The sequence below is a fragment of the Apium graveolens genome, chromosome 4 (assembly GCF_009905375.1).
Source record: "Apium graveolens cultivar Ventura chromosome 4, ASM990537v1, whole genome shotgun sequence".
Classification (NCBI taxonomy): Eukaryota; Viridiplantae; Streptophyta; class Magnoliopsida; order Apiales; family Apiaceae; genus Apium; species Apium graveolens.
The window spans coordinates 224939753-224965200 of NC_133650.1; the positions used below are offsets into that span (position 1 = coordinate 224939753).

The 25448-nt window shown below is 37.4% G+C and overlaps 2 protein-coding genes and 1 non-coding gene across 4 annotated transcripts; 2 read left to right on the plus strand and 1 right to left on the minus strand.

Moving 5' to 3' along the window:
• Positions 1 to 7407: 7407 nt before the first annotated feature.
• On the minus strand, positions 7408 to 9701 carry LOC141720653 (uncharacterized). 2 transcript variants are annotated; one of them, XM_074523182.1, is made up of 2 exons: positions 8946 to 9701; positions 7408 to 8697 (listed from the first exon to the last, which is right to left on the minus strand). In XM_074523182.1, exons 1-2 carry the CDS (start codon positions 9056 to 9058, stop codon positions 7578 to 7580), a joined length of 1233 nt encoding a protein of 410 aa, XP_074379283.1. In that variant the 5' UTR covers positions 9059 to 9701; the 3' UTR covers positions 7408 to 7577. The 2 variants fall into 2 exon arrangements, 1 of the variants encoding a protein (XP_074379283.1); XR_012574472.1 differs by having other exon boundaries at positions 8559 to 8697; positions 8860 to 9701.
• A 9272-nt stretch (positions 9702 to 18973) lies between these two features.
• On the plus strand, positions 18974 to 19080 carry LOC141722353 (small nucleolar RNA R71). Its single transcript, XR_012575372.1, has one exon. It is a non-coding gene; the product is annotated as a small nucleolar RNA R71 (small nucleolar RNA).
• A 2632-nt stretch (positions 19081 to 21712) lies between these two features.
• LOC141719391 (uncharacterized) lies at positions 21713 to 25046 on the plus strand. The gene is made up of 3 exons (XM_074521767.1): positions 21713 to 23912; positions 24083 to 24796; positions 24895 to 25046. The coding sequence occupies exons 1-3, from the start codon at positions 21713 to 21715 to the stop codon at positions 25044 to 25046; spliced, it is 3066 nt and encodes a 1021-aa protein (XP_074377868.1).
• The last annotated feature ends 402 nt before the right edge of the window (positions 25047 to 25448 follow it).

Genomic DNA, 25448 nt, shown 5'->3' on the forward strand with positions numbered 1-25448 from the left:
AGTGATATGACTGTTTCTGTGACTATTCAATCCTATGAGGATAACCGTGCTAGATGCTGACCTAGTAGTCTTTAATATACTAAAGATCCCATGTTAGAAGTAATTATTTATGTGGAAATCTATTGACACAAGCAAATTCTGATATTGAGCTTAGTTAAGTTTACTTTGTCTATCTTATTACTAAGTCAAAAACTAGAATAATGCTTCTCATCTGTTAAGTTCTGATGTTAGTAAATCTGCTGAATGTACTAAGTGCTGATAAACCTCACTTATCAAAAGAAAAAAGAAAAGAATAAGGAATAAAAATCAGGTACTCCTTTGAGATCTAGAATAAAAGTGTGGAAGGGACGACGCTGGTATTAAGTAATATGCATCAGAAAAGCAAATAATTATTTTTCTTGGTGACTTTTCACACTCTATGATTATTGGAGAAATACTCTGATAATAACATAAATTCTGATAAGCAGTCGTGACTCACTTACACTGAGAAGCCACTATAAAATGGAATTTCAAAAAATGCATAAAATAAGCACAAAACAGTTGAGGTGGACTCGTGCATGAACCCATTCAATAGTAGGCTTCAGAATAATGACAGATTTTAAGTAAAGTTCTTAGTTATGCCTTATTTCTAAGATGTACTGAAGTGAATCAGACTTTACTCCTTGTCTGTTATTTAGCTTAATGCACACACTTACACTCCATATGAATGATGAAAATTACTGTGGTGATCAATGTTGTTTTAGATGAACAGTTTATGTGTCAGATTGCATACATTCTGAGGACAGGTTCTAATGAAAGTTCTGATGATCAAGTTCTGAAGAACCAAAATCAGAATTTGTGTGAAGAATTACAGAGATAGGCATTCACTTTTCGAGTTAAGAAATCATGTTGTGATGACTGTTAAGTTCTGATATAAGTCTAAGTTCTGATATTAAATTCTGATTCTTTACTTGACTTATTTATGGTTTAAATCTGAAACAGTCCCATTTTACATCAGAATATATTCGGGTGAGATATTAACAGTCACTACAATTAGGGTTCATTGTACACGTCCATGCACAGTAATGTTTACTTGTTTCTTGTGCGCATTAAACCTTGTTTTACACTTCCAATGGCTGTTTTTATTCTCCTCAGTCTAGGGAGACGAGGTAGAATTATTTCTACCTGTCAGCATTAAATTTTCCTTGCGTCTCCTGGCATTCTATTGCCTATATAAACCAACACGTCACTCCAGCCAGGACATCTCTAAATTTCTCACAAACTCTCTCTCATTTACAACTCAAACTCTAAAACTCATTTCTTTTTCACTCATCACAATCATGGTTAATTACAACTTAGCTCTGAACTATGATACTTTCTCTCTCACCATGAGCTGTCCAGAATGGCAGCAGGAATGGCAACATGCCATTCCTGATGAGGTTTGGGACTCTGTAATCTAAGAGGTTCTGACAGACCTCTTGTTCTTTTATATGGATTACCATCGCCATGTTGAGCGACTGGAAGAAGAACGGTTGGAAGCTCTTCGACAGCAGGAGCGAATCATTCGTCTCGCTGTTCTTTTTGTTGAAAGTAGGAAGAAGAAATAGGACACCACCTGTGTCTCCTGTACATGAACCAGTATCTACTGCAGATCCAAGCACAAGTGCTGAAATTGATATTTTCAACCTAGTTGTGCCTGAGGTTCTTTACTTAGAAGCTCCAACAGCTCCAATTAATCCATCAACAACACCAATTACTGATGCTAATGAAACTCCAGAATTGTCTACAACACCTTCTCTACATCTAGACATTGAAGATCAGACTATAGGTGAGCATCAGAATATGGTTGTTGATCAGAACTTGGAAGCAGATCAACACTTAGAGGATGATATTGAAGCCTCAATTGCTTCTCATACTGTTCTTTTATCAGAAGATGCTGAATCTGAAAGTTCTGATATTGCAAATGCTGATACTACTGGTGATGCTGCTATAAATGTAGATGCTACTGCAGCTGGTCCATTAGGACATGCACCTCAACAAACTATTCACAAAAGTGAGATAGTCAAGAAGTTTGTTACAGGGGAAGCACCAGTACCTTGGAGTGAAACTCCTAGAGGACAGGAGTGGACTAAGGAGTGGAACACAACTACTTTTGTTCCTTCTCAATCGATTCTTGCTGAGCACTTGGAAAAAGCTGATGAGTAGCTAATTAATGATGATTTCAAGACACAGCTTCGAGTCACTACATTGAGTACTAGACATCTTCAAGGTCTACATTCAACAACTCATGCAGAGGTGCATAAAATTCAGGAAGAATTGCTCAAGCAAGAAATGACTAAGAAAATTGACAAGAAAACTTTCTTCCAACCTACCTTTGACAGAGTTGCTTACATTGAGAAGACCCAAGAGAAGCAACATTCTCAGATTGATGAAATTTTGAAAAATCAAGCTTCTCAGCAATCTCAACTCGCTGAGATCCAATCCTCAGTGGAATTGCTTGTCTCTCTTCTTTTACCTGCTGATGCCAAAAAGGGGGAGAAAGTACTTAAGTCCAAATATAAAACTGTTAAGACACTGAAGGGGAAGGATGATGAAAAAGATGACCAGGGAAACTCTGGAATGGGTGGAGGTCGTAGTCAAGGTAGAGGTCTCTCATCAAGAAGAGCTGAATCTAAAAGTCATAGAACAAGTTCTGATACTGGAAAAATAATTACTTATGATACTAGTAAAAGGATAAGTTCTGATGAACTTTTGGATCTTGATGAAGAAATTTCAAGACAGTTATTTCTGAAGGAAAATCCAGGAATGAACTTTGAGAGTCTATTGGAAGAAGAAGCTAGACTTAAGTCAGAAAAAGTTAACTCTAAATCTGAAGCTTCTGTTGGTAAAAAGAAACTTCCAAAGGTCAAAGGTATTGTGATAAAAGAAAGGACAAATATTGAGGCAACCAAGGCCAAATCACAATTGCAGATAGATCCTAGGTCAAAGGGAAAAGAAAAAGTTGATGAACCTATAAAGGTTTAAGTGCCTCCTGTGGATGAAGAAATTACTGTTGAAGATGTTGATCTTACTCTGACTTCAAGAAAGATTTCTAAGACAACCTCTGACATGGCTCAAGTTGTTCAGAGTCAAGATATAGTTAGTTCTGATATTACAAAGAAGCAAGTAACCTCTGACATAGCTCAAGTTGACTTGATATCAGAAGATAAATCAAAGGAAACCTGTGACATTGCTCATATTAAATCCTCAAAGTTACTCCTACCAGGATTCACCAAAGCCAAACAAATTCAACCTTTGAAGACTGCAGCAAGTGGTTTTGAAGCAAGAGTGGTTACTGGAAAGGAAGCAAGAGATAAATCTGGATTGGGTAGTGCTGATGAAAGAAGAGTACATAACACAACCAATAATCCAACTTCCTTAAGTGAACCAGGTGTTGAAGCAACTCCTGAAAGATTGAATCAACTAGAATCTGTACAGATGGTCTACCATACCTTCTTGAAAGAACACATCTTGTTATATTTCATGATAGATGGTAGGGTTTACCATATAAGGGAAAATGCTATTCCACTGAAGTATTTTAAAAGAACTGGAACATGTTTTATTTTTACTTCAAGTGAATGACAGAATAACAGAAAGTGCTGCAAACTATTTGAAGAATCAAATTCTTAGACAGAAAAGGCTTTATTCTGTAAAGTCTGACAGCACATATCTTCCAAAGTACAGAGATCACAAGGGTGATATTGTTGAGATGAAGCCTAACTCTGCTAAGATTATAACTACCTTTCTGGGTTATAAGGCTGTAGAATTCAATCTTGAGTCTGACAAGGCGTATTTGATCAGACTGGATCAGGACATAAGGAAAGCTAGGATTAATGATCTCAGGGCTGCTATCTTCCAAACTGGTGAAGATTCTGCAGAACTTAAAGATGCTAAAAGGAGGATGATTGATGAACTCATATATGCTGAGAGATGTTTGTTAAAGAACTATCTCAGAACAACTCCTGACATCAGAGAGATCAGAAAGTGAAGCCAAGTCAAGATCTACAACTGCTCAAATTCTGAAGAATCAAATTCTTAAACAGAAAAGGCTTTATTCTGTAAAGTCTGACAGCACATATCTTCCAAAGTACAGAGATCACAAGGGTGATATTGTTGAGATGAAGCCTAACTCTGCTAAGATTATAACTACCTTTCTGGGTTATAAGGCTGTAGAATTCAATCTTGAGTCTGACAAGGCGTATTTGATCAGACTGGATCAGGACATAAGGAAAGCTAGGATTAATGATCTCAGGGCTGCTATCTTCCAAACTGGTGAAGATTCTGCAGAGCTTAAAGATGCTAAAAGGAGGATGATTGATGAACTCATATATGCTGAGAGATGTTTTTTAAAGAACTATCTCAGAACAACTCCTGACATCAGAGAGATCAGAAAGTGAAGCCAAGTCAAGATCTACAACTGCTCAAATTCTGATATGAATGCAGACTGAAGTTGTTATCAAAAGTTAAAGTTGGTAAAGTTTTAAGGACTGTAAGTTGTAGTTATCGAGTCAATTTCTCATGCATTTGTACTTAATATTTTTGACATCATCAAATATTTGTTAAACTTGTATATTATGCTAATTTACAAGTTGGGGGAGATTGTTAGATATATTTGATAATGTCATGACTAATATGATTTATGTTTAGTTTTCAGATTTTACTTAAACAGGACAAATCAGTACTTAACTGAAATCAGCACTTATACTGAAGTCAGAACTTAAGTCATCAGTACTTAAGGTTTAGGAGATATTTATCAGAAGATAATATCAGGATTTAAAGGAAACGTTCAGATAAGGAAGGCGGTTGATTGATTGAAGAGAAGATCGAGACAAACATAAGAAGAGATATGTATGAAGAAGGAATTCTATGAAGAATAGAATACTTGGAAGAAAAGATATCTGATTGATATATTTTAGGAAGCAGAATTATATTCCATATCAATTAGCGATTATCTTGTAACTGTGTAGTATATAAACACAGACATAGGATTTACACTATAAGTGTTATCAGTATCGAGAATATTATTCATTATAACCCTAGCAGCTCTCGTGATATTTGTTCATCACTGAGAGAGGACAGTTCCATATTGTAACAGAGTTTATTGCTTTGAATAAAGTCTCTTTTCTGTTACTTGTGTTATTAGAATTCGATTTGATTGTGCTATACACTATATTCAACCCCCTTCTACATTGTGTGTGACCTAACAAAGATCATAACTTTATGGAATGAATCTTGATTGATTGATTTGGGGAGAAAGTTAGCGATTTATTGAGCTAACAATTTAATTTTGATTATATTCCTAAAATAATTAATAAAAGTCTCTTCTTCTCTCGAATTGTCTAGGGAGTTTTTTTTTTAATTATATAATTCCTACCACTTAATCATTATTTCCATCTAAATTATGAGTTCTCTTTTTTTTTAATTATATAATTCCTACCACTTAATCATTATTTCCATCTAAATTATTAATGCTAGTAGAAACAAATACAATTTAACAATAATAATATGGGTATTATGAGTAGTAAATAATTTAAAATCACACTATTTCACATAAAAGTTTTAAATAAAAATGGTACTCGAAATAATAAGAAATCAAATTTTTTATCGAATTGGTATCATAATTAAAATTTAAAGAAAAATTATTAAAGTGTATATCTTCATAAGTTCAAATATTTTTTCTAAAAGAAATAACAAGATTTCGAGGTTAACACACTATTACTATTTCTTTTTGAAAGAATGAGATAAAGGTTAACACACTATTACTATATCTTTTTGAAAGAATGAGATAAATATTAAATGACATGCTTATGAAGATTAATAAAATTTTCGGTTGTAAAAACAATGCAGATTCTCTCTATTTTTGTAAAATATCAAAATATGCTGCTAAAAATAAATATCCAATTATTATAGTGCACGCTTTAGATACTTATAGGTACGCATTTAAACTAAATATTAACATTATTTTAGAAATATCCTTCTCTTCCGTCTTTAATAAATAAAGCGGTCACCACTAATCAACCCGCACACTTGCAAAGTATAAGTAAATAAACTAATAACAAATAATTTATTTCGCGTACTTAATTTCGTAACTGCGATAATGATAATTATCGACCTAAATGTTTTCGCTGTCGTTACACTATATAACTATTTTTATTATATAATAAAATTTAAATCTCAAATAGTAACACAAATTGATTTCTACTTTAGACTTTTTTTCTATTAGTTAGTATTAATATCAGCGTTAATCAACTTTTAAATCGGAAACCATTTTTTAACAATAATTAAGTAATAGTAAATAATTTTATTGCTATTGCATAAAAGTACCAAAATATCAAAAATACCAAATTACCGAATTTTGGTACTTACTGTATAAGTATATAACTATTTTTAAAATGTTAAATTATTAAATCTCAAATACTAATACGAATTGATTTATACTATTTGTACACTTTATTTTCTATTAGTTAGTATTCACTCACCATTGATTTACTTTTAAGTTGAAAATCATTGATTTACCGATTGTATTTGTTAATGTACATCCCGATGTCTATTTACTTTTAAGTTTAAAAATATATTTTAAGAGTAACAAAATTTATGAGTTGTATTTAAATATTATTAAGTAATAATATGTTAACTAAAATAACAACTATTTACTTTTCATTTGAAAAATAATTTTATCAATAACTAATTTAAATGAATAATATTAAAAATGGTAATTATAATAATTATGAAGTAATATTAAATAATAATAAATTATCTTAAATAACAAATACGTTTGGTTCATAAAATAATTATATAATTGGTTTCAAAAAAGAATATTATTAATAACAAAGATCCGTTAGATTTCTACAACAAGCATTTAGGTGCAAAATTAGAACTATACGGTAAAATTTTATAATTACGTTCGATTTCTTTTAAATAAATAATTTAATAACATTTAACAAGTACCAATTTAATATTTCATATTAATATTTTAATTTTGATCTATGTTTCGCACGGATAATGAGGTCTAATTCCCTGAAAATATTAATTTAATATTTTTAATCTCGAGTACGTCCTTCTCAATGCGTTTTATTCTAATTTAATACTTTTAATTTCAGGCCCATGCTTCTCTCATGTTTCTAGTTTATATTAAATTGAATAAATGTACAAATATTATAAGTAATAATTTTTTTTTCGATATTTCCATTTTGTGTTTATAACCGACAACATACTAATATAATTGGAGATGCATTATATTTTTAACTAATCTTATTATTTTGGAAAGGTCTCTAAATTTCCTACCATTTTTGTGATTGGTATTTTTTTCATTTAAATTAATCCAGGGACATATTTTGGAACCGATGAGATTTGATCTTATTAGTAATTAACGATTTTGTTGGATTTTTTGTTTGAACACGCCAGTTGCCACCAATAGCCATTAAGTGGGAGCCATACAAGTAAATTTGAAAGAAACTGAAACCAAATAATTGACATACAAATCAAACAAACACTCAAGGAAGAATTATGAACTCTGTAAAAAGGAAGAGTAAGAATTGCAGAAGACAGTAAAAGCATAACTATTTCCATTTCCAGCACCAGCTCCTCGTGTAGCAGAATATGATACTATCACATGGTGTACACTGGAGGACCGGTTTACCAAGGCTATTGTAACCACAATTCATACACCACCCAATCCTTTTGTTCAACAGAAACGTGAGTCTGTGGGGATATTGGAGTTGACCTCTAATCTTAACATCAGTAGCCCCAAACTTTACATCTTTGTAGTAGCGATCACATGACTCTAAAATACAATTTATTTCCAATGAAAGATCACACTTGGTGCAATGATAGAACCATTCATTAGTGTCTATTTCTTCCGAACAAAACTCACAGTCGTAGTCATGTTCATGTTCTTCGACCATGCCAGCATCATATATCAAGTCCAGGGGGTGAGGATCCCACCTGTGTTTGTATGTTCTTGATGCATTCATAATACATCCTCCACATATATACAACTTGCAATCTTTACATCCGTACTTACATGCAGCATTTGACTTTCCGCAAGCATTACAATAACCAAAACCGTCGAAAGACTCGTCGGCTTCATCAAGTCGAAGTTGGTGATGGTGAGCTTCGTGTTTGATAACTTTGGGTAAGGTCACACATCCAATATGAAGATGAGAGACCTTATAATGATGAGATGGTGTCAATGTGACATAATGCTGATCACTGTAAAATATTCCATTGCAAAGAAGTCCGCAACCATAACACTCGAAAAGCTCGAATGGCTCATTATACTTACTTGCAAATAGCGTTTTACCTGGCCAAATGTGGTGCTCAACCTCTCCGGGAAGTTCTGCACAAACTTTATGCATAAAATATTTGCAAGGAATACAAGCATAGGATAGACTGTCATCACTTCGAATGGGTTTGACACAACCATCGCAGAGAAATACTATTTCATCATCATTTTTCAGACCATACAACTCATTAGCTGTAATGAGTTTAAGATCATGTTCTTTATGAGACCAATGTTTAATATAATTTGTCGTACTAGACCTGCTAATATTGTTATAAGAATCAGAGAGAGTAATCTTATCCTTGATAAATTGCTCAAACAATAGATTTAGGGATAATTCATCAGCTGGAGGGAGGTGCACCAAATTAGGATATGTTTCATCTTCATCCTCACTGGGCCTGAAAATACCAAATTACATAGAGAATTAGTGTTTTTCTACTGGAAAGACGAGAAATGGATATGTATATGTAGATATACACAATAGATTGATAGATAGACAGATAGACATGCAGGCAATTATATATAGATATGAAAATATTCATGGTTGCGCAAAGTACCACCTCAACGTAGGACATGATCTAGCACAACGGAAATGGGTGAAATATCTGCAGCTGTTGCAACAATAAAGCCATTCTATCTAACTCACCATTTTATTGCAGATTCTACAAAACTGATCGAATTTGCGGTATACTTGAGGAAGACCAAATGAGAGGCTAAGAGGGTGCTTATGATATTGAAACAGAAAAGAGTGAGGTGCATCACCACAAGTCTTGTGCATCCAAAATTGACATTTGGTGCATCTATAAGACGAGTCTAATATATTATCATTTACTTTGCAAGCATTACATTTGAATGAGGATGGATGCTCGATTAAGGCTAATGGATGGCTGTGACCTGGATGCTCAAATATGGAGTCCTCTTTGGACTGCGGAACTTGGAATACAGCACATTCGACACACAGAAAAATGTAAGTACCGACACTACTGCAATAGGCAAAAGAACTCCATCTCTTGGGCAAGCCACAGATCATACAACGTAAAAGTAACCCTGGCCAAAGGTCCAAAGTGAGAAACTCATTCTGGTTAGTTGGGTTTACAATCTTTAGGGGTAACTCTGCACAGGTTTTGTCAAGTACAAACCGAAGACACTGATCATTGACATCACTACTACTATTAATGTTGCCGCAACTATAAACAGAGGATGATTTACATGAATCTATTTCTTGGCCGGCGCAGCCACCACAAACATCACCCTCTCGAGCAATGTAACTTTTATTTAGAATTAGCAAGTGCTCGTGAGCACGGTGCTTCATACCTATATCATTTTTCTCTTGCATCTTTAATTTCTTGTGAAGCCTATGAAATATGAAACACTATATATATAGAGAGAAGAATAGACATGATTCTCCAGGCTGGTACAAGAAAGCTATTAAATTCTCCAGGCTGGTACAAGGAAGCTATTACCTACATATGAACATATATGCGTGTCTTCAAAGAAAGGCATTGAATTGAAACTTTTCATAAAGAAAAAGAATATGTAAACATGATTACGTTACAACAATCCAAAGCATCAACCATTTTATATCTCATTTCTTTGTAATCACCTGGATGTTAATTTTTCTGAATAGTTTTTCTGAATTTTACATCCAAATATTAGAAAAGACATATATCATGTAACCAGTAAATGTGGCTGTATTAAATTTTAAAAGCAGATGAATTTTGTATTCAACAAAAAAGGATGAAACACATATCTAGGAGCACATTATTTGTAACTATTAGCCTACTATATGACCATCATCTCTTCTTGTTAGGGCGAAAACACACGCTAATATTCACACAAGTATACGCGTTCGCAAGTAATATAGAATACTTTCTAGTTCGTTCCCACAGAGACTCAGACTAATTTATTGTCTAATTAAACTCACTCACCAATGTATGATTACTTCTCAATGTTAAAACACTAACACTTAGAATTGTTGACTAAATATTAACTACAATTAACTACTTAATTAATCACTTAATTAACACTTCAAATTATCAATAATAAAACACTCATGAGATCACAACTTCATTACTACTTCCTTCAATAGTCATTGTTATTACCTTTAGCATGTGACAGTGATGATATTAATCGAATAACACAAAACTGATAAAAGCCAACTTTCATTGTACTAATACCATTCTACCAACATCCACAATCAAGATAGAAGTTGAATAGTCATCAATTATGTTGAGTTCCTATATGTCTACAGAAATTGACAACACAACGATTAACCCACTAATCATGCACAACGTACATGAACCTATGCTAGCATGGCAAGTTCTAAATCTCAAGATCCACCGTCGCTTCACAAGAGATTAACACCCTATCTTATATGTTCGCGACGCACATAAGACGAATACGCACAACCAAAAATAGATATCATACAATCATCACACACTAAAGTATTAAACAATTAACTAAAGAATTCCATAATAAATCCGTTGCAACCCCATGATCACGATTAGCCCATAATAGCACTTATCGTCATCATGGGTTCATATGAAATCATGATAAACAAACACAAGAAAATATAACTAAACTAATTATATTAAATCAGAGTACGTCACAAGAGTAAATAGGTTCAAGGTAAGAAAACTAGCATCCAACGTTACAACGAAACAAGAATCATAAGAAAATATGCTTCCTCTTCGTTGCTGTGCACTAAACGGTCTCCTTCCTTATCTCCTTCGCTCCTTGCGTAATACCACGATCCTCTGTCGTGAAAACGTCTCCAAATCTACTTATATAATAGTCCCATAAAACTCAGATTACATAGAAGTGGAAGCCAAACAGAAATAGAAGTCCTAAAATAAATTATTTTTTTCCTCGACCCTGCGCGGCCGCTCAGCATAGCTGAGCGGGCGCTCAGGACCCTTCTGGAAAATTCCTGAATTTGCTCCGTTCCTTCGCCGTAATCTGCCCATTTCTTCCCTTTCTCAATGATGAACACATGCCAAGGCTTATTCTTGATGATTACTCCCCCGAAATGCAACTAATACCCTGAAACGCATAAACACTAGAAAAACGCATCAAATACACAAAATACTTGATTTCAAGACACCAATTTAAGCCATTTTAAGACGTTCTAAGTGGTATAAAATGCCACTTATCACACCCCCAAACTTAAATCGATGCTTGTCCTCAAGCGTCACAGACTCAAAAACAAATAAAAACATGCATGAATGCAATCTATATGAAGATGCAGCGATCCCCCTTACTACGAATAAACCAACCAAATTGCAACATCTCAACAAATGCAGTTAGACAACTAAAGATCAATAAACTCATGCAAACGGACATACAGCCAGAAACGTGGTGTGTGCAAATGCTTAACAGATATGCTTCGGAACTAGACCAATTATTATGACTCGACTATCCTCAAGGCAATCACATGATCATACAAAGAATAAAAATTCTAGGCACAAAGTGATATACAACACTACAAGAATTCTGGAGCTTATTACGGAATCATGCTTTTTATTCACAACACAAATGCTTATTTGACTGTGCAATGAGTGAGGTCCACAAAAGACTTATACAATGGTATTCATGTAACGAGCGTTAGGTTAGCGAATCCCAGACTCTAAAAGCCTTAGGTCACTAGGCACAAAGTCCCCTAAGAACTTAATAACTCGAATACCAAAGAGCCCACTCTTAATCAATTATGCATAAACACCACAAATTTTTTTTTTTTTATAAAATTTCTGAGCAAGTGCGTTTCGCTCCATCTTGCTCAACCCTAGACTACTCGCACAACATGCGAGCCGGCTACTAGCCATTTGACGCCTAGCCACAACTAGCAACAAATTCCATTTTTTTACTCCAATTTTTTTTTCTTTTTTTTTATGCCTTTATCACTAAAAGCCTATTATCGAATTCTATGCATAATAAATAGATTGACCTCGAAAACAATCAAATCATAACAACAATCTAGCCCTTACGCATTCTCTAAGACTTAGTGGAATTACAAGTGCTTCTAGCATGCATATCAACCTACACGACTTAATATCACTTTAATGCTATCACTACACTCGCATCAATATCACAATTCAGTCGATAAATCATCGCAAAAGGGATCATGGTAAATGCATGAGCTACATGACATGATAAACAATTAAAGCTATATAAAAAAAACTATATGGCATAAATTATGCAACTATATGAACTAAACTATCATGAATATGCAGCTATATGACACACACACAGTATTCCTTAACTACCACCCCCAAACTTAAAATCTTCACTGTCCTCAGTGAAGGTAGTAGAAAGGAACACAGGGTATACCTACTCGGAGTCATCATCATCATCACTCTCAGTGGGTGGAGTATCAGGCGGCGGGTATGCAGAGTCCTCACCAAAAACTGGCCACTGGATATCAGCTCCAAGGCCCCGAAAAGCAGTCCCTAATGCAAGGGTGAGCTCCTGAGCAAACCTGCTCTGCGTCTCATACATGGCATCCATCCGCCGTGAAAGCCTCCTATACTGGGTATCAGCCATCACAGCACCCTCCTGAGTTCTCGAAGAACCAGCCTCATCACGCCCAGGCCTAGCCATAGTAGCACCTCGTGCTGGACGTCCTCCTGGAAGACGATAACCCAGCCCATGCTCCTCAGGCTCACTACCGGTCCACTCCTGCATCCCATTCAGAGTTCCAGAATCAATCGGAGCTGCCGGCAACTGCAACTGCTCATGAGCCGGCCAGTTCACTCCTACTGCTCGGCACAGCTTCGTAACCGTGGATGCATAAGGGATGTTCATATGCTTAGCTCCCCTCAAAAACTTCAGAATTCCTTGGTAGATAAACTCACCAAGATCCACATAGTACTCCTCATGAAGAATTCCCCAGAACAACTGTGCTCTCTCAACTGTGACCTCGTGTGCATGCGAAGAAGGCAAAATATTAGCACAAATAAATGCATTCCATGCACGGGCATACCTGTTCATAGCGATCACCGGGAAGTGACGATACTCATTAGTGCCGGTCTTGAAGGTCCACACTGTGCCCGGCCTACATAGAGTCGCACAAATCAAATCCAAGTAAAAATCCTCAGCAGTCTTCTCATTTCAGTTCTCCTCCTCGGGCTTCCTCTCTCGCTGTCCAATCACTTGGCGAATCGTTGCAGGGTGATAATCAACCGTCAGCCCTCGGACCACAGAAAACCCATTCTTTTCGGCCTTCGCGTTCGCATAGAACTCGCGAACCACGTTCATCGGTAATGCTTCGGGCGACTCACAAAAAGCTATCCACCCCTTTTCTACAATCATAGGTAGCAACTCACCATCCCTCCCCGATGGTAAAAACCCTCTCTCCTTCAGAATCGGCTTCCCTAAAAGCCTAGTGTACTCCTCCTCCGCAGCTCTGTTAGTCAACCGAGGCCTTGCAGCAGTACCCCTTGATGAATCAGCAGTAGGGACTGTGCTGCTGCTATCGCTAGTGCGTGCTCTCTTGGGTGCCATTGATTCTCCAATAAAAGTGTTTAAGAACTGAGTTTTGGTGCTTGGGAGAGAGTTTAAGTGTAGGAAGTTTGTGGGAGATATATAGGATATGTGTATGTATATATAGGGTGTGGAATAGGTGAAATTAAATTAGGGTTTGGGGATTAAGGGTTAAAATGATGGGGTAGTGGGAACAAATCGTGGGTTTATGGGCTACAATTGGTTTTTTTTTCTGAACTAAAAAAAAATTTCTAGCAGTCGACCCCTGAGCGGTCGCTCAGCAAAGCTGAGCGGACGCTCATGAGGTCACTGGAAAAAAAAAAATTCAGCCCCGATTTTTTGATTTTTTTGTGTTTTTAGATAGGTTATTAACTTCTAAGGGTTCCTGTAACAACAATTCATGGGTTGCCTCCCACGCAGCGCTTCTTTTTCGTCATTAGCTTGATGTTGCGTACCCTTCTCAAGTAGTCAACAAAATGGCGCTAGCCACTTCTCGGTTTGCCATGTCCCCATAATAGTGCTTCAAACGCTGACCGTTAACCTTGAATGCTTGGTCCGGATCATTCTAAAAAATTTCCACCGCTCCATGTGGAAACACAGTTTTGACAACAAAAGGTCCCAGACCACCTCGATTTCAACTTCCCAGGAAAAAGTTGGAGCCGAGAGTTGAATAAGAGAACTTGTTGCCCCGACACAAATAACTTAAGATGTAGCTTCCTATCGTGCCACCTCTTCACCTTTTCCTTATACATTTTGTTATTCTCGTACGCTTGAAGTCGAAATTCATCAAGTTCATTAAGCTGAAGCATTCTTTTCTTACCAGCTGCATCTAAATCCAGGTTCAACTTTTTCAATGCCCAGTAGGCCTTATGCTCAAGCTCCGCAGGTAGATGACATCCCTTACCGTACACCAACTGAAACGGGGACATACCAAGTGGAGTTTTGTATGCTGTTCTGTAAGCCCAAACAGCTTCATCGAGCTTTAAAGACCAATCCTTCCTTGACGGACAAACAACCTTCTCTAGAATGCGCTTTATCTCTCTGTTAGACACTTTCGCTTGACCATTTGTTTGCGGATGATAGGCAGTAGCCACTCGATGATTCACATTATAACGCTGCATCATAGAAGTGAACTTACGGTTGCAGAAATGCGACCCTTCATCACTTATGATTACCCGAGGTGTTCCAAACCTTGTGAAAATTTGCTTATGAAGAAAATTTAGCACCGCCTTTGCATCATTTGTCGGTAAAGCTTTAACTTCCACCCATTTTGAGACATAATCGACTGCCAGCAAGATGTACTGATTATTACAAGACGAGATAAAAGGCCCTATAAAATCGATTCCCCAAACATCAAAGAACTCGACTTCAAGCATCACATTTAATGGCATCTCATCCTTTCTTATCAAATTTCCCACTCTTGGGCAACGATCACACCTTAAAACAAACTGATGAGCATCCTTGAACAAGGTGGGCCAAAAAAAACCTGCTTGCAGAATACGAGCTGCCGTCTTCTCATCACCATAGTGTCAACCATAAACCGTGGAGTGGCAGTCTCGTAATATCTCCTCCGTCTCACAGAACGGGATACATCTCCTGATGATCTGGTCAGCTCCCTGTCTAAACAAATATGGTTCATCCCACATATATCACTTCACCTCATGCATAAACTTCTTCTTTTGAGCGGAGGTCAAATTAGGAGGCATTACATTGCTGACGAGATAGTTTACAATATCTGCAAACCATGGTTCTTCCTCCTGAACTGCAAACAACTGCTCATCCGGAAAAGATTCATTGATTAGTGTCCTATCTTGTGAAGTAGAATCGGGATTCTCCAACCTAGAGAGATGGTCAGCTACTTGATTCTCAGTACCTTTTCTATCCTTGATCTCTAACTCAAATTCCTGAAGTAAAAGCACCCAACGAATGAGTCTCGGCTTCGAATCCTTCTTGGAAACCAGATAGCGAATAGCCGCATGATCAGTGAATACTGTTACTTTTATACCAAGTAGATAAGATCGAAATTTCTCGAAACCAAAGACTATAGCCAATAGCTCCTTCTCAGTAGTGGTGTAGTTCATTTGGGCCCCATTTAAAGTCTTACTCGCATAGTAGACCACATGGAAGAGATTTTTCTTGCGTTGTCCCAGAACTGCACCTACCGCATAATCACTCGCATCACACATCATCTCAAATGGTTCTTTCCAATCTGGTGCTGTAATAACTGGTGCAGTGATTAAATTCTTCTTGAGAGTCTCGAATGCTGCCAAACGTTTATCATCAAATTTGAAAGGCACATCTTTCTCAAGAAAATTGCACAACGGCTTAGATATCTTTGAAAAGTCCTTGATAAATCGCCGATAAAAACCCGCATGACCAAGAAAACTACGGATTCCTTTCACAGAATTAGGTGGTGGAAGATTTTTAATGACTCCCACCTTGGCCTTGTCCACCTCCAGACCCTTGTTAGAGACCTTATGCCCAAGAATAATGCCTTCACGCACCATAAAATGACATTTCTCCCAATTGAGCACCAAATTAGTTTCCACGCACCTTTTGAGTACGGCGCGCAGATTATTCAAACATTCATCATATGAATGTCCAAAGACGGAGAAGTCGTCCATGAACACTTCGACATTATTTCCAATCATGTCAGAGAATATAGCCACCATACATCTCTGAAAAGTGGCCGGGGCGCCACATAACCCAAACGAAACTCTGCGAAAAGCAAACGTGCCAAATGGACAGGTGAAGGTAGTCTTTTCCTGATCCTCTGGTGCAATACAAATCTGATTATACCCTGAATAACCATCCAGAAGACAAAAATACTCATGACCCGCCAACCTGTCAATCATCTGATCAATAAATGGAAGAGGGAAGTGATCCTTCCTTGTGGCTTTGTTCAATTTTCTATAATTCATGCATACTCTCCATCCTGTAACTGTTCGAGTGGGGATGAGCTCATTCTTTTCATTTGCTACCACAGTGATACCTCCTTTCTTAGGTACACATTGTACGGGGCTTACCCACGAGCTGTCAGAAATAGGATAAATGATGCATGCATCCAGCCATTTCATAATTTCTTTCTTCACCACCTCCTTCATGATAGGATTCAGTCTTCGCTGCTGTTCCACAGTCGGCTTACTACCTTCCTCTAGCAGAATTTTATGCATACAATATGAAGGACTTATCCCCTTGATGTCTGCTATGGTCCATCCAATAGCCGATTTGAATTCTCTCAAAATCCTTAAGAGCTTGTCTTCCTCACTACCTGAAAGGTCAGATGAAATAATAACAGGTAAAGTGGATACATCACCTAAAAAGGCATACCTCAAGTGTTCAGGTAATGGCTTGAGCTCCAAGGCAGGTGCTTCCTCTATTGATGGTTTGATCTTTCCTTCAGCATTCTTGAGGTCAGAAGTACCAAGAGATTCAAACGGCATGTCCAGCTTTCGCTTCCAGGGAGAAGCGTTCAGATATTGTAATTACTCGTTGCCATCTTCATCATCGTTGTCAAAATCCCCCAATAAGGCCTTTTCCAATGCATCAGACATTAGCATGCGATCGAGTTCCGAAGTAACCGCAGAATCAATCACATCCACTTTAAAGCACTCCTCATCTTCTGTAGGGAATTTCATTGCCTTGAATACGTTGAAGGTCACATCCTGATCTTGTACCCGCATAGTAAGTTCACCTTTTTGCACATCTATCAATGTACGGCCAGTAGCCAAGAAAGGTCTTCCCAAGATTATGGGAATCTTCTTATCTTCCTCAAAATCCAGAATAACAAAATCTGCCGGAAAGAAGAGCTTATCCACCTTGACGAGCACATCCTCCACTATGCCCCTTGGGTAAGTAATGGAACGATTAGCCAATTGTAGAGACATGTATGTGGGTTTTGAATCAGGCAGATCCAGCTTTTTAAAGATCGATAACGGCATCAGATTAATGCTTGGTCCCAAATCACAAAGGCACTTGTCAAAAGTCAAATTGCCAATGGTGCAAGGAATGGTGAAGCTACCTGGATCTTTCAGTTTTTGTGGTAACTTTTGCTGCAGAACAGCGTTGCATTCTTCCGTGAGAGCAACGGTCTCAAGGTCATCCAGTTTCACCTTTCTTGAAAGAATACTCTTCATAAACTTCGCATAACTAGGCATTTGCTCCAGAGCCTCGGCGAAAGGTATATTGATGTGAAGTTTCTTGAACACCTCCAGAAACTTACCGAACTGTCTATCCAGCTTTTGTTGCTGTAATCTCTTAGGAAAAGGTGGTGGAGGATAGAGCTGTTTCTCCCCTGTATTAGCCTCAGGCAGAGTGTGTTCAACAGTAGTCTTCCTTGGTTCCGCCGCTTTCTCCTTTTGTTTAGCTTCTTCATCTCTAATTTCAGCTTCTCCTTCTTTTGCCTTTTCAGCATCAGCAACTTTTCCAGACCTTAAGGTAATAGCCTTGACTTGCTCTTTAGCTTCCTTCCTACCTGGTACTTCCGTGTCACTGGGAAGAGTGCCAGGTTGACGATTGAGCACTGCATTGGCTAATTGACCGATTTGATTTTCCAAGGTCTTGATAGAAACCGCCTGACTCTTGCATAACAGCTTAAGTTCCTCAAAATCAGCACTAGTAGGTGCAGCTGTACTTCCCTGTTGAGGATATGATTGCGTTGTAGCATACTGCTGTGGTTGCTGGAATCCAGGTGGGTTAAACTGTTTACTCACTCCTTGCTGATATGGTGGCTGAATAGCATTCTGATTATTCTCCCAGCTGAAATTTGGATGATTTCTGTTATTAGGATGATAGGTCGCTGGCACAGGCTGCTGTTGTCGCTGATAATTATTCACATACTGAACAGATTCGTTGACAAGAGAACATTGATCCGTAGCATGAGAACCTGCACAAAGCTCACAAACCATAGCTATTTGATTAACTCCATATGTAGCCAGAGAATCAACCTTCATTGATAGCGCTTGAAGCTGGGCTGCAATAGCGGTGGCTGCATCAACTTCCAGAATACCTGCTACCTTACCTGACGTCATCCTCTGAGTTGGGTTTTGATGCTCATTTGCAGCCATAGTCTCTATAAGATTATACGCCTCAGTATAGCTTTTAGCCCATAAGGCGCCTCCAGCTGCTACATCGAGCATGGGCCGAGATTGGGCCCCCAAACCATTATAGAAACCAGTGATCACCATCCAATCAGGCATTCCATGATGTGGACATTTTCTCAACATTTCCTTGTAGCGTTCCCAAGCCTCGCACATAGATTCTGTAGGTTGCTGCGCAAACTGAGTAAGAGCACTCCTCATAGCAGCAGTCTTTGTCATCGGATAAAACTTCACCAGAAACTTTTGCGCAAGATCTTGCCACGTAGTGATGGACCCAGCTGGTTCAGAATGTAACCAGTCTTTAGCCTTGTCCCTCAGTGAGAATGGGAAAAGCCTCAACTTGATAGCCTCATCAGTCACGCCATTATACTTAAAAGTGCTGCAGATCTCGACAAAATTCCTTATGTGCATGTAGGGGTCTTCAGTCGCTGCTCCTCCAAAGGAAACAGAATTCTGCACCATCTGAATAGTGTCCGGCTTGATTTCAAAGGTGTTAGCTTGAATAGCCGGATGAAGAATGCTTGACTGAATGTCATCAATTTTTGGCCGAGAAAAATCCATAAGAGCTGGATCAGCTTGAACAATACGATCACCCATGTTTACTGGTTCTTTCCGCTCAGTTCCTGAATCCGAATCTTCAAAATCTAACTTTTCCGGAATATCAAGAACTTCGTCTGTCTCCTCAGCTGTATCTAAAGTCCTCTTGCGAGTACAAGAACGAGTTTGCATAAACGCTTGCTAAAGTACCTGAAACACAACCGGAAACAATAAGTAACTACTATGTCCTAATCACTGAGTCCTAATGACCAATGATGGTGAGTACATAAACTAAACAAATACGCCGAGTCCCCGGCAGCGGCGCCAAAAACTTGTTAGGGCAAAAACACACGCTAATATTCACGCAAGTATACGCGTTCGCAAGTAATATAGAATACTTTCTAGTTCGTTCCCACAGAGACTCAGACTAATTTATTGTCTAATTAAACTCACTCACCAATGTATGATTACTTCTCAATGTTAAGACACTAACACTTAGAATTGTTGACTAAATATTTACTACAATTAACTACTTAATTAATCACTTAATTAACACTTCAAATTATCAATAATAAAACACTCATGAGATCACAACTTCATTACTACTTCCTTCAATAGTCATTGTTATTACCTTTAGCATGTGACAGTGATGATATTAATCGAATAACACAAAACTGATAAAAGCCAACTTTCATTGTACTAATACCATTCTACCAACATCCACAATCAAGATAGAATTTGAATAGTCATCAATTATGTTGAGTTCCTATATGTCTACAGAAATTGATAACGCAACGATTGAAGCACAAGTTATTCCTTTTGATTACATAGGGCAAATAAAACTGTTAGAGTTACCCACTAATCATGCACAACGTACATGAACCTATGCTAGCATGGCAAGTTCTAAATCTCAAGATCCACCGTCGCTTCACAAGAGATTAACACCCTATTTTATATGTTCACGACGCACATAAGACGAATACGCACAACCAAAAATAGATATCATACAATCATCACACACTAAAGTATTAAACAATTAACTAAAGAATTCCATAATAAATCCGTTGCAACCCCATGATCACGATTAGCCCATAATAGCACTTATCGTCATCATGGGTTCATATGAAATCATGATAAACAAACACAAGAAAATATAACTAAACTAATTATATTAAATTAGAGTACGTCACAAGAGTAAATAGGTTCAAGGTAAGAAAACTCTCATCCAACGTTACAACGAAACAAGAATCACAAGAAAATATGCTTCCTCTTTGTTGCTGTGCACTAAACGGTCTCCTTCCTTATCTCCTTCGCTCCTTGCGTAATACCACGATCCTCTATCGTGGAAACGTCTCCAAATCTACTTATATAATAGTCCCATAAAACTCAGATTACATAGAAGTGGAAGCCAAACAGAAATAGAAGTCCTAAAATAAATTATTTTTTTCCCCGACCCTGCGCGGCCGCTCAGCATAGCTGAGCGGGGGCTCAGCTTTCTGCGCGGCCGCTCAGCATAGCTGAGCGGGCGCTCAGGACTCTTCTGGAAAATTCCTGAATTTGCTCCGTTCCTTCACCGTAATCTGCCCATTTCTTCCCTTTCTCAATGATGAACACATGCCAAGGCTTATTCTTGATGATTACTCCCCCGAAATGCAACTAATACCCTGAAACACATAAACACTAGAAAAAACGCATCAAATACACAAAATACTTGATTTCAAGACACCAATTTAAGCCATTTTAAGACGTTCTAAGTGGTATAAAATGCGACTTATCACTTCTTATCTATGATTTAATTAGTTAACCTGATTAACTATGATCATATTACAGATTTCTGTCTGTAGTAGCTTCTATGTCACACCTCTTTTTGCTTCCCCTTCAAATTCTAGGATGGACCTTTGATAATATAACAGATCCACACAAGCAGCCAGCTAAGCAACAAGCTTACATCAGCAACAAGAAGTTAGTTATGCCAGCTGTAGAAAGTAGTGGTGCTGATAGGTGTTAGATCATTATTTAAGAGTCTCTCTCACCCATTAGTTTGTTAGAGTTGTACATTTTTCAGTTAACAAATACAATATCACAGTTTGTATAGTTTACTTGCTTATAAAACAAGATTTCATTAATAAACTTCATCTTCTACATTTCAAGCTTTCATATATGTGAAATCATGATTTCTGATATGGTATCAGAGCCTCGAGCTCAATTCTTCCGCGTTGTCACTTGATTTCACAGATTTATAATCTCGTCGTTTACGTATTCTTAAATCTGCAATTACTTTGCTCAAGAACAGTCTCTAATGGTATCTTCATCAACTGCTGATACAAATACTGGTGAAAATCTAACTATTGACTCTTATCATCCTTATTACCTGCATTCTTCAGATCATCCAGGTATGATTTTGACAACTGTTACTCTCAATGAAAGTAACTATAATCAATGGTCCAGATCTATGCGTATTGCATTGTCTTCTAAGATGAAACTTGGTTTTGTTGATGGAACTGACACTAAACCTAATAATACTCTGCTATCTCAATGGAATCGTTGTAATCATCTTGTGATTTCATGGTTACTTAACACCGTTAATGCTGAAATTCGTCAAAGTGTGATGTATTTCAATAATGCTTCTGAAATTTGGGAAGATCTACGAGTTAGGTTTGCTCAGACTAACATACCAAAGCTCTTCAATCTTCGCAAAGAAATTGCGTATCTGTCTCAAGGCAACCTGTCTATATCGTCTTATTTTACAAAATTTCGTACTCTGAATGATGAACTTGATGCATTAACTGAGACTCCTAGATGTGATTGCGGAAAATGTACATGTTCAGTGAATGAAAAACTTGAGAAATTTTGCAAAAGTACAAAGCTATCTCAGTTTCTGATGGGTTTAAGTGATCAATATACTCCTATCAGAGGTCACCTCCTATTAATGAATCCTGTGCCTACATTGAGTGCTGCTTATAGTATTTTGATGCAAGAAGAGAACCAGAGAGAATGTATTTCTGGTAATTCTTCAGCTGATTCCATGGCTTTAGCTGTGAAACACGCTAGTGGTAATTCTGGTAACAGATTCTCTAAGAACTCAAAGCAGAAAATAAGTGCTGATAACTATCAAATGTGTGAAGTGTGTCATATGACAGGACACAACAAGGAAAAGTGCTTTTGTGTTCATGGATACCCTGAATGGCACAGGTTATATGGAAAACCTAAACCTAAGCCAAAGATTCAAGGTTATAAGGCTGCTGCTAATATCAAGAATGCTCATGCTTTCAATGTGACCTTAGATGTCAATGAAGGATCAGAAGTTAATGACTCTACTACAACTACTGGTGCTCTAACTGGTTTCTCTAATGCTCAATGTCAACAGCTTATGCACATGATTCAGTCTAGCCTCAAGGACCTCTCATCAAATGCAAGCAATTCAGGACAGAGCACTGCTGTTGGTTGTTCTGCTATTGGTGAAACTCATCTAGCTGGTAATGTTTTACATTTTGTGTGTCACACAAATCACACACAATTGTTAGACTGTAATAAGTGGATTCTTGATTCAGGAGCCACTGATCATATCACTCCACACTTGCACTTATTGACTAATGTGCAATCTGTTAACTCTATCTTGCATCTTCCTAATGGTCACTCCACAACTGTCACTCATACTGGCACTGTATCTCTTCACTCAAATATAGTTCTTACTGATGTACTCTATGTGCCCAGTTTTAATTATAATTTGTTATCAGTTCCCAAACTCACTAAACTCTCTTCCTGTGATATCTTTTTCACCAAAGATGCTTGTTTTGTTCAGGACCATATCTTGAAGAAGACCATCGAGATTGGTGAACTTCAAGACGGTCTTTATCTTCTGAATCAATCTGTCTCCAAGTCTCCTAAAGTTGTGTCTAGCTGTAATGCCATTTGTAATAATTCTACCAGTACTCCTGATTCTCTGTTATGGCATGCTCGATTAGGGCATCCATCTGCTTCTTCTATGGCTTTGTTGCCCAAAACAATGTATCAAAACAATGTTTCTTTCAATAGTTGTGATACTTGTCATTTGTCAAAACAGTCTCGATTGCCTTTTGTCCATAGCATAACAACTAGTGCTGATTTGTTCAATCTTATACATGTTGATGTTTGGGGTCCGTATAAATATAAAACTCATGGTAATTGTAGTTATTTTCTCACAATTGTTGAGGATAAATCTCGTGCAACATGGGTTTATCTTTTTTCTGATAAAAGCCAAGTAGCTACACTTTTGTTGAACTACATTGCCTACGTGTCCAAACAGTTTCAGTGTTCGGTGAAAACTATACGCTCAGATAATGGAACTGAGTTCCTTAGTAATAATCTGCAAACTCAGCTAGCTACCCTCGGTATAATTCATCAAAAGAGCTGCATTTACACTCCACAACAAAATGGTGTTGTGGAAAGAAAGCATCGAACTCTTTTAAACACAGCTCGAGCTCTCAGACTTCAAGCTTCACTACCTGTCTCTTTTTGGGGTGATTGCATTTTGACTGTTACCTATCTACTAAAAGTTTTCTGGCAATTCTGGTCTACGTGGATGACATATTGGTTGTTGGAAATCATCAACAACATATCAGTCTTATTAAATCTCATTTGGCCAGTCATTTTAAAATTAAAGATCTGGGTCCTATTAAATATTTTTTAGGCATTGAAGCAGCCCGATCTGACAAAGGAATTTATCTTAATCAGCGAAAGTATACATTGGATATTATTAAAGATGTTGGTTATGAAAATGTTCGTATTGCAACACTTCCCATGGAACAGAATCACACTCTTCTCAGTGATGTTACCTCACCATTCTTATTCAATCCTGCTCCTTATAGAAGACTAGTTGGTAGATTAATCTACCTTACTATCACACGACCAGATCTCTCATATTCTGTTCATGTGCTTTCTCAATTTCTCGCTTCTCCACGACAGTGTCACATGGATGCTGCTTTGAAAGTTGTTAAATACTTGAAACACACTGTTGGACAAGGTGTTCTTCTGTCAGCAACCAGTCCTTTGCAGCTCAAAGCATATGCAGATGCTGACTGGGGAGGCTGCCCTCTTACTCGACAGTCTCTAACAGGCTACTGTGTTACCTTAGGTGATTCCCTGATATCATGGAAATCTAAAAAGCAGCAAACAGTATCAAGATCCTCTGCAGAAGCAGAGTACAGGGCCCTTGCAGATGTCTGTTGTGAAGTAACTTGGTTACTTTCATTATTTTCTGAACTTGGAATCCAAGGCTTAAAGCCTGTAGTTCTATATTGTGATAATCGTTCTGCACTTCACATAGCTGCCAATCCAGTCTTTCACGAAAGGACAAAACACATTGAGATAGATTGTCATATAGTTAGAGAAAAATTACAAAAGGGTATGATCGTTACTTCTCATGTGGCTTCCAAGGATCAGCCTGCAGATTTGTTCACTAAGGCAATTCCCTCTTGTTTAATGACATATCATTTGTCCAAGCTAGGAGTACTCAACTTGTTCGCACTTCCTCGCTTGAGGGGGATGATAATATAACAGATCCACACAAGCAGCCAGCTAAGCAACAAGCTTACATCAGCAACAAGAAGTTAGTTATGCCAGCTGTAGAAAGTACTGGTGCTGATAGGTGTTAGATCATTATTTAAGAGTCTCTCTCACCCATTAGTTTGTTAGAGTTGTACATTTTTCAGTTAACAAATACAATATCACAGTTTGTATAGTTTACTTGCTTATAAAACAAGATTTCATTAATAAACTTCATCTTCTACATTTCAAGCTTTCATATATGTGAAATCATGATTTCTGATAACCTTTTTATTGTAGATAACTCTAAGCGACGCTGATAAATACTTGTATAACTTTGGACATTGGTCATAATCTAGTGACAAAGCTTACTTGAAGTTGCAAGTGTGAGGCATGCTTTACAAATAATTCACAAGAAAATATGTACCAGGAAGTAGTAGTAGATCCACTTCCTGTAGCACCAGTAGCTGACGATCAGTAGACTGCCTTTGATATGAGGGACTAATTCAAGG

Bases quoted from the DNA above. Each gene is read 5' to 3' on its own strand.
- LOC141720653 (XM_074523182.1), bottom strand. From the start codon at position 9,058: ATGCACCTCACTCTTTTCTGTTTCAATATCATAAGCACCCTCTTAGCC. The intron at 8,698-8,945 runs GTGAGTTAGATA...TGGTATTTTCAG, and splicing joins GTAGAATCTGCAATAAAATG to GCCCAGTGAGGATGAAGATG.
- LOC141719391 (XM_074521767.1), top strand. From the start codon at position 21,713: ATGGTATCTTCATCAACTGCTGATACAAATACTGGTGAAAATCTAACT. The intron at 23,913-24,082 runs GTGATTGCATTT...AATATTTTTTAG, and splicing joins ACTACCTGTCTCTTTTTGGG to GCATTGAAGCAGCCCGATCT. The intron at 24,797-24,894 runs GTATGATCGTTA...CATTTGTCCAAG, and splicing joins TAGAGAAAAATTACAAAAGG to CTAGGAGTACTCAACTTGTT.